Source organism: Anastrepha obliqua, chromosome 4 (genome assembly GCF_027943255.1).
Source record: "Anastrepha obliqua isolate idAnaObli1 chromosome 4, idAnaObli1_1.0, whole genome shotgun sequence".
Lineage (NCBI taxonomy): Eukaryota > Metazoa > Arthropoda > Insecta > Diptera > Tephritidae > Anastrepha > Anastrepha obliqua.
This window is the reverse complement of record NC_072895.1, coordinates 27,803,595-27,813,898: the sequence shown is the minus strand read 5'-3', so window position 1 is coordinate 27,813,898 and position 10,304 is coordinate 27,803,595. Positions and strand designations below refer to the sequence as shown.

The window sequence follows — 10,304 nt, the reverse complement described above, 5'->3', positions numbered from 1 at the left end:
GACTCTCAATGCTAAACGCACAGAATCTCTGCTAAGCCAAAATAACCACAGTCTTGGCACACTGATTTCAGTCATAACGGAGCACTGCCCAATACGTAGGCAGACTTCTGCAGAAGTTGTCTAGATGAGGAAGAGAAAGAGACAATCTTGTACCTTCTGTGACATTGTTCTGCGCTATTCAGATGGAGTCTTGCTATTCTAGGCAGACAAATTTTTGAAAAGCACACAGGACAACTGCTTCAACCTAACCTAACCGTCAATTGGTAATTTTGGTTTTAATATAAAAGTAACTGCACATTAAGAGAATTGTTAGTGACAGTTATGCCCATTAACTCTTTCTTAAAAAAAATGTAGCTGCAGATGGGCAACCTGCGGTTGAAAGTGGGATAATCTTTGTATGTAAGCGAGTGAAGGACTGCATAAACCTCTTAGTATTGATGGTCGGAAGAAACGATTACATACACATCTATGGTTTTAATCCGCAAAAAATTAAATTCATTAAAATTAAAATTTTATAAGAACCAACTAATTTTCATTAGCACTGAAATCTTCTCAGAGTGGCCTTTTTTAACCTTCTTTTGTATAATAATACAGTTTTTTTAACTTAAAGTTTCGGTAGCTTTAAATTAAAAAAAAAAAAAAAACAAACACGAAACTTCAAAATTTTCGCATTTTCTGTATAAAAAAGCGCTAAACTTATTGCGAAGAGCAAATGGTTGGCAATACTGCACAACTCGGAAAAACGTGACGTCACGCTCTTTCTGATGGGCGCAATCTACTTTCTATCTTTCTTGGCTCAATTATAATTTCCATCTTGTGAACCGTGGACACTCAGAGATGCAGATAAACAGAAACCGCTGATTTTCGAGAGGAGAGTTCTGCGAAAAAGTTTTGGCGCGATGTGCGATAAAGGCGAGTGGCGGAAACCCTACAATCATGAACTCGAAAAATGATGTGCGCACCTATCTGTGATAACCATAATCATGATCAACAGATTGATTAGATGGTTAGACGGTGTAGAAGAAGGCGGAGGCTTATTGGGATTTCATGACATGGAGGACACAGGTACGAAACCGAGACAATTGGAGATATATGCTACAACAGGCGAAGACCCTAACAGCGTTGTCCAGCCAACAATGATGATGATGATATTGAAGGGTATGCCGATGGTATACAAAATGCAAGGAGTAAACAATTTTTTTTTATATTTTTAAATTTATGCCTAAATTTATATTTGTCACATAAGTATATTTACATCACCATTTCGCAATATTTATATGTTTATATATATTTTATATTATTTATAATAGATTCTTTGATCCCACAAATCTCCTTCATAAGTCCTGGGCTAAGTATATTTTTATAGGCAAAATACAAACGAAATGGGCAAAGAAAAAAGTATACATCTTTTTTACAAGTACCATTTTTTACTTAAAAGAAATATATTAAAAACATATACATACATACATATTTGACTTCACCAAGCTGTGAGCAATTTTAATGCTATTCCATGTAGATTAAACTTACTACTGTGTCCAAAAAATAAGGTGACATTGTATTTATTTTGAAAATTCTTTATTTATTCTTCCAAATCAATTTCATCCCCTTCAAAGTAATCCCCTCCCGACACAATGCACGTATGCCAACGTTTTTTCCAATTTTCGAAACACTGGTTGTAGTCACTTTCCGGGATGGCCTTCAGTTCCGTCTTCGTTGCGGCTTGAATCTCCTCTATCGTGTCAAAACGGTGTCCCCGGAGCGGTCTTTTGAGCCTGCTGAACAGCCAGAAGTCGCACGGTGCCAGATCAGGTGAATACGGTGGTTGCGGAACGATATGGGTTGAGTTTTTGATGAAATGATCACGAATTACGAGTCCAAAAAATTCAATGTTTTCGGTACCAGTCGAGATTTGACGCGCTTGAGGCCCAAAACATCCTTCAAAATGGTATTGACTGAGCCTTTCGATATGCCAACATCATCAGCAAGGTCTCTAATCGTTAATCGACGGTTTTTCAACACCAAATCTTTGATTTGTTGGACGTGAGCTTCGTCAGTTGAGGTTGATGGTCGCCCAGGACGCTCTTCGTCTTCCACACGTTCACGACCGGCTTGGAACTCACTATACCACTTGTAAACATTTTTTTTAGACATAGCCTCATCACCAAAGGCTTTCTGCACCATCCTCAACGTATCCGAAAATTGATTCCGCAAACAAAATTTAATGCAAATTCTTTGCTCAACAAATTTCGACATTGCAAAAAACGAGAAACTCACTTTTAGCAGCTCACAAAACGACGCGTATCTCAAACAGTAAATGAATATTTCACATGAAATTTGACATAGATGTCACTCACAGTACTACCAACCTAAAAAAAAAAAGAATTCTCCTAATCCTTCAAAGCGCGCAGTTTAAAATCAAATGTCACCTTATTTTTTGGACACAGTAGTATAACTCTAATATTAAACTTACATAGCTACCAAACTGGATGGATTACGATCACAATCAATTCAATACAAAAGTAATAAAAAAAAGTTAAGGCACTAACGGCAAAACAGAAAAGCAAAGCGTTTACGCTAATCAAGTAAACGCTAAGATTTCGAAGCGTCAAAAAGCACCTTCCAACAAATAGCCACAATATTTACACATTCACAGTTAAAACTTAAATCTTCCTACAACTAGTTGCATATTTATAGGCGTTTCTTCTTACTGCCCCGCTTAATCATCAAACTGGACCAATTACAGTAGGGCATTTCGAAGGCCAGCGAGAAAACGACAGAGGCCAGATATATAATCACCACAAAACCCGATGTGAGCACGCACTGCAAGAAAAAAAGAAACAAAAAAAAAAAAAAAGAATTATAATAAAAATAATCCAAGCAATTTTATTACTCCTACAATAAATGCATTCTAAGTTTTTTTTAGCTCCTTCACTCACCAACATCAACGGATCGGCATGCGTGCTCGCATTCGTCAAGCTAAAGAAGAATGCTATCACAAATGGATTCAGCAAATATATGGCATACGACACCCGATTGATGTGCTGAAACACCTTCGCCTCTAAAATGCGCGACCACCAAACCCCATGCCCGGTCGCGCTACCCACAATCATCCAGCAAACGCTCAGCGAGAAGAGTAGGCGTCCGATGATGAAGAGCGAAATCGCCGACAGCACTGACATATCCCGTTTGATGGTTGAATAAATGCAGGAGAAGAACACCAAAATGGCCAAATTCCAAATACACTTTTCCTTCATCTCACTCATTTCGATTGGTGACTGTCGTTCCAGCAGATACCACGCCGTTGCAGCACCCTGTACGTAAGGTAAAATGCGCACGAAGGGACTAATGTAGACCTCAGTGCCCGTGGCAAAAGCAGAGTCAAAGGACAACTGAAATTTCGCACCCAAGCCGATTGAATAACTCCAGAAAATTGTGCCAACAAAAATAGCAGACGTAAAACCTTTAACCAAACGTGGATTTCTGGAAAATGCGGAATGGAATTAGATGCTTTGAAATGCTGATAAAAAAAAACTAATATATAATAAAAAAAATTTATGTATTTCGCATAACTTACTTGGCGTAGGTGAAGAGTAGTATTGTGGCCAAAACAAAATATTGCATTTCGCACGCCAGCGACCAAGTCCAGTTGAGGCACATGTCGTTGTGACTAAACAGATTCTGTATGAAGAGCAAATTACGCCACCAATATTGTGTGCACTTCTCGTCGAAGCGTTCGCTGATGTGATAGACAGACACGTCGGCTATATAGGCATAGAATAAGTCCACTGTGCCCATTATGACCAAGTACAGAGGGCCTAGCCTGGAAAGTGGTGAAATTTCAATTATTTTCTATGAAAAAAAGCTATGCATGCATTTAGAGAATAACAAATAAAATAGTATTTTAGAACAATTAATTTTTTTTATCTAAAGAATTTTTTTTTCAAAATTCGATAGTTTAAGTATTCAAAAATATCTCCCTAAAAGGATTTTTCAAAATTCGAATTATTTTCGAAGTTACACTTATTTTAGTGACGCGACAGCTAGACTGGCTTGAGCGGACGGCGAACTTCAAACGTGATTTTCTCGAAACTACTTCTTTCGATACGGTCGGCACGATATCTCAAGTTCTAATCAACCGATTTGCTTGAAGCTTATCATGAATATTCTTTAAATATATCTCTATCGCATGACGCACGAAAAATTGGAAATTTCAAAATTTTTAATATGTGTAAACAATTTGAGAAAGCTTAAAAATTAGGGTAAAATCGACCTCAATTTTTGAGTAGCCGCCATTTTATAAAAAAAAATGTTTTTTCTCTTTTTTTCTGCGTCATGCGATAATGACATTCATATTAATTAAGAATTTGTCATCTTTTTTTTTTTCAAATAACCACAAAGGTAGAAATCGTAACGACGAGGACACTGCCCTTTGTTTTCCCCTTCCACTTCAAGGACGCATAATTCCATTAACATTTTTTTTTAATTCATTTTGTGTGCTCTTAATATATAAATAAATAAATGATAAAAAAATGGATAGTAAAAATATCAATAGCTTTTTTTATTCACCGTCAAAAAGTGCTCGGTGTAGAAATTAAAAAAAAATCGATTTTTTGTTTTTTCCATATTTCGAAAGTTCATGCAGATATTCCCAATATTATAGCTTCCTCAGCCTGTTAACTAAGTAGAGAGCGGTTCGCGCGCTCCTGTACCTCAAACTTTAAACTCATTTATCTCGAAACGACTTTTTTCGGCCTGGTGTTGAAAAAAAAACTATTCAACCGAATCGTCTGAAATTTTAATATGTTATTCATAACATCAATGGCTATCGCCCGTACTAGAACCATATTATTATTTCAATGATTTCGTATTTTTTTGATTAAAAAACTGAAAAAAAATCCCGATTTTTAGAGTATCAAATTCAAAACCGCGCCATTTTATTCATTTTTCTTTTTTTTTCAATGGCGGGAAATAGCTACAGTCATACTAATTAATAACTTTTTTGGTGTTTGTGTTTCAGATAAATAAAAGAGCCAAATGGACAACACCGTCCATGACCAATTTTTCGAGAGGGTCAACTTCAACGTAATTTTTTAATTTATAAAATTAAAAAAAGATTTCGTTTTTGTATGTAAAAGAAGTGAAATAAAAAGCCTAAAAAATTTATATATCGTTTTTCATTTTTTTTACTGTAAAAAAATTCTTGAAAATACCCTAAATTTTCGAGCTTTACACCCTTAAAGCATTTTCTATCAGAAGGCCGCTCTGAAATTGAATTTGAACAGGAATTATAGATTTACCCAGCTTCCCCATTAGCTATGGTGAAAAACAAAATCGTGCCAGCAACTTCGGCTGTCACGTCACGCGGTATTCGGCAGCCAAATTCTACCCGCTCATTTCGCACGTATTTACACACTCGTCCAATCAGTCATTCTTCAAACGGCAACGAAGCAAAATGAGCGAAGACTTCGTTGATTTATTTCGTATACCACCAACACAATCTCAGTTTTTGTTTTGTTTTGTAAACACTTCCCCTGCTACGTCAGCCTATCAGCTGAGTGTGTCAAATTCGTAGAGAGCCGGTTAACCACCTGATATTGGCCACACCTGTAAAAATCTGTTCACCATGGGATTTGAATACGCGAAAACTGACAGATGTGGAGTCCTAGATTCACGCATATAAGCCTTGTGCTCTATGCGATTCGCTAAGCGATTCTGCGATAGCGCATTAGAAATCCACTTCAAGCCGCGGTTGTGAAAATCTTGCACCGCTAATCTGCTCTCAGGGAATTGGACAGAATCAGCTGCTGAATTGACCTAATTGTAAATTTTTGTTAACCTATTTTTTTTATCTAAGGCAGGTGGTCTCTAAATCAACTCATTTAGACCGTTGCCGATCCACTGTGATACCACAGTAGCTGTTCATCTGCCATTTCTCGTTAAACCATTTTATTTGAATTCCCAACCCATTGAGTATCATTTAAGGGGGTCTTCTGGTCTCCAGCGAAAAAAAAATCGATTCTTTTTTTTGCATAATTTTGTTGTATGTGTATGCGAGAATACGCCACAGAAAGGATTTTTTGAAAATCGTATTTTTTCACATTTTTCTGGGCACCGAAGTGTACCCTCCTCCGGCCGTTTTATCATAAACTTTATCTTTAAACGCGTTTCCCCGAAAATGGTGTTTTTTAAGCATTTTGGTCACACTTTTCATAGTAGTTATACTCCGATTTCAATGGTTTTGGTCTTAAAAGGTTCGGAAAACTTACCGCTAAGTTTCCCCGTGTACGATTTTTGAAATTTTTTTTCATTCCATTTTTATAACCTTTTAAAGTTCAAAAAATGAGCAAAAAAAAATTTTTTTTGCAAATTGTTGCATAACTTTTGAAAAAAATTTAAAAAAAAAAATCTGTCACGGGAAAACTTAACCAGGGCAACTCTGAAGACAACGCATATCTAATTTTTGCTTTCTGATTACCCAGGTGGAAAAACCGTGACCAAAATGGAGACCTGTTTCGTTTGGAGGTGGACGTCTTCAGCGCCATTTCAAGGTCGCGGGTGTTAATTTTTTTCAAAGTCAAAACCATTTTTTAAAAGCCAAGACATGTACCTTTAAAATAAAAAAAAAAAATTTTTTTAAATATTCACAGGATTTGTCACAATCAATCCCCAAAAAAACCCTTCATTTCAGGGCCTCGAGACCAGAAGACCCCCTTAAGAACGCTGAACCAAAGTAGCTAAACATAATGGGACGCCACGCGGGACAGAAACAGAGAAGTTGTCTGACACACTCTTTATCCTCCTCATTCCTGCAGCTTCTATAATAGTCGTACCTCAATATTTGAGCTTGTCGACCTAGGAAACAGTGATCTGTGATCAAAGCAACTAACATAGAGGCGTTTCTTCTTGACCGGTTAAGTAGCGCCTAGCGTCCCATTTTAGCCAAATTCTTTTTCATCAACCCATGTTGGCTGAAGTGATAATACTACTTGCACTACGCAGGTTGAGAGGGGCTTATCCACAATCACCATACCCAGAGGGAGGCGAGTGGGTGTGCTCTCTCTCGCTAATTTGTCTGGCTTACAATTCCCTGGTAAGTCACTATGCCCTGGCACCCATATCAAATGGATGCGCAAATATTCCGTCATTTCTTTAAGAGACGCCCGTCGTTTGCAAGTAATGATGGTTTTTTATCTTTTTTATTATTAACCTAAACTAAGTCTTCACTTTTGCTTACCAAAGCTGACTAGTTTGACATTCTCTTCTTGCGGCACGGCCATATTATACTTATTTTTTCACTTCTATCAGAATAAAAGATTGTATTATTTAGACTTCAATCATATAAAACCTATCGGTAGCTTACATCCAACTATCTTGGGTATCAAGAATTTGTTTCTAAAGGCTGGGTGTTCCTGCAAACAATGGTGAACTACCGAGTGCATTTTTTTACAGCGATTCCATGTCAAGTGATCCAAGTATTTTGGAAAGGATTTTGAATTTTTCTGAAAATTGGCTTATTTGTGAACTCGAATGTAAAAATAAGTAAACTGAAAAAATTAATATAAAAAAAATGTATTATTTTAATATTTATTCTAAAGTTAATATTTATTCTTAAGTTATTTATTAAAAGTTCCAACGGAGGTGTTTGCCATCTGTTTTTGTCCAGATTAACTTAGACTGGAACTTCCGGAATGAGCAAATTGTCATTCTGAGCGACTCTCAGGCGTCACTCAAGACTTTGTCATACTGTGAGATTAAGTCCTTACTAGGGGATGCTTTGGCGAGAGAGGCCTCGGTACCAATAAGACCCGAGTCCCTTCTTGCTATGGGATAACACACCATCAAAGTAGGGGGTACGCCGGGCGAAGTATTTACTAGGGAGTACAATCAAAAGAGGTTTAAAAACTCATAACTCTTCACAAGAATGAACTATGAATGCTCACAGGCATTCTCACAGGTCATTACAGGACTGCGCAATCATCTGCTCATGATCGGAATATGGTCCACTGATTCTTGTCTTTTCTTCAATCAATCCCAAAAAATTCCAATGCACCTTCTCTAGCGCGAAGAAGGTTGAGACTTCTTGGTCATTTGCTGGCAGAAGAAATACACACATTCTGAGTCCAACCCAGCTCTATCTTAAGCTTAATAAGGGAACTGGGTCTGGATGAGTGCTCGGATGAGTGTGCCCTCTACTCAAAGACAATGGATCGAAGTGCAAAACCTCCAATAAATCTAAATCTAAATCTAAAGTTAAGATTAATACATTTATGCATTTTTTTTAACCTGCAAAAATACCTTTTAAAGAAATTCGTATGGAAGAAAATTTAATATTTTTGTTAAAAATTTTTGGAAGGAGTTTTTTTTGTGACTTGTGAAAAATACCTCTCAGATTTTTTCTGATTTTTTTTCTCTAATGGCTGTGGGCTCTTTGTTTTTTTTTTTTTGGGACAACTAGCCAGTGCAGCACTCAAACATTAATTAAGTCCATTGTACTTCACTTGGATTCCCCTTTTAATTTTCTTAAAATCTACCCGAACTCCGAAGAAATCTGAGTAGATCTTGTGGTGCCAAGGAGCCAAGGTGGTCGCTTCATAACAAATCAGTGCCAAAGACGTCAAACCTGATTCGAGTGAAGGCGGGACAGATGCACAGGAAGTGGTCCGCCGTCTCATCCTCCTCTTCACAAGCTGGGCAGAGTACACTGTCTGAGGTGCACACCCTTTTCATGTGCGATAATAGTACTAACACTAAGAGAATTACCGAAGAACCTAACGAAATTTTCCCAAGCGAAACGAATTGAACACAGTTTCAAACTTGAAGCGATGACTTTACTGCATTGTTAAATTGTTAAAAAAGATGGAAAGCCAAAGCCAATTGAATTTAGTTGACTGCCGCTGACTGTACACCCAAAGGAGGTTTAACTGTAGTAAGTTTGACTTTGTAGAAGGTTAGGTTTTAGGTTGAAGCGGTTGTCGTGTGGGACGCACTCAGCTTAATAGCCCATTGTGATGCCGCGTGGGGAGCTTGTTTTTATCTCTCTTAAAACCAGTGAGAGCTTTTCAAAAACGTTAGAATATCCCTGATTTATGCAGAACTGAGAGTTTCCAATTCATTAAAACATTGGCTACCTACAATAGTAAAGCTACGTCGGGATAGAGCAGAATAATCGCACAGAAGGTGCGTCTCTTCCTCTTCCTCATCTAGACAGCTTCTGTAGAAGTCATATATTTGCATACCCACCCTCTGGGTCGTATTGGCCAGTGAGTGCCCCGTTATAACTGAGACCAGACTGTGCGTATCTAGCCTTAGCAGAGATTCTGTGCGTTTAGAATTGAGAGTCGGCCACAATTGTCGGGCGATTCTGCATGCAGTTTCCTTATGCTATCTTTCATTCACAATGTACCAGTGTCGCAGCTTTCATTATTGCCATCAGTTCAGCCGGAAAGACACTGCAGTGGTCGGGGAGCCGAAAACTGAAGGAGATTTCCAGATGTTTGAAATATATACCTCCGTCTACTCTGTCCTCGGGCTTTGAGCCATACGAGGTATGTTCAAAAAGTATCGCGAATTTTGTGTTTTTTCAAAAATTATTTATTTATTCATTAATATCTATTTTGTCCCTTCAAAGTAATCCCCATGAGATATTATGCACTTGTGCCAACGTTTTTTCCAATCTTCGAAGCACTTCAAAAATCATTTTTTTTATCTTGTTCAGCTCCTCCTTCGATGCCGTGTTTATCTCATCAATCGTAGCGTAGCGGCGTCCTTTCATGGGCCTCTTCGTTTTCGGGAACAAGAAAAAGTCACAGGGGCCAGATCTGGGGAATACTGTGGCTGTGGCATCATTAGTGTGTAGTTATTGGCCCGTCTCATGCCCAAATCATTGAAAAAAATCGAATGGCACGAGCCAATCGGTATGTCTAGGTCTAGGTCTAGGTCTAGGTCCTCAGCAACTTCTCTAACGGTGATTCGACCATTGGCCAAAACCATTTTCTTCACTTCATAAATTTTTTCGTCTGTTGTTGAAGTGCTCGGGCGTCCGGCACGCTTTTCGTCGTTCACATCTTCTCGGCCTTCTGAGAACATTTTGTACCACCGATAAACGTTGCTTTGGTCCAAAGTAGCTTCTCCGTATGACATAGTCAACATTCGGAATGCATCCGCGCACTTAATTTCGTTTTTCACACAAAATTTGATACAGGTTCTTTGATCCATCTTTTTGAATAGGTAAAAATCGAAGACGAACCGAAACACGTGCAAGCAAAGCAGCTGTCAACAATTAACTGAAAAATGGCCGAACTCGT

The 10,304-nt window shown here is 38.0% G+C and overlaps 1 protein-coding gene across 1 annotated transcript in view; it reads right to left on the bottom strand.

Moving 5' to 3' along the window:
- Positions 1-2,453: 2,453 nt before the first annotated feature.
- Positions 2,454-10,304, bottom strand: part of LOC129245593 (nose resistant to fluoxetine protein 6-like) — a 65,169-nt gene continuing 57,318 nt past the window's right edge. The window contains exons 6-8 of the mRNA XM_054883859.1: positions 3,575-3,820; positions 2,937-3,480; positions 2,454-2,820 (exon numbers count right to left, since the gene is read on the bottom strand). Coding sequence (XP_054739834.1) covers positions 2,689-2,820; positions 2,937-3,480; positions 3,575-3,820 — 922 coding nt within the window. The 3' untranslated portion in view covers positions 2,454-2,688. The remainder of the gene's footprint in view (positions 2,821-2,936; positions 3,481-3,574; positions 3,821-10,304) is intronic.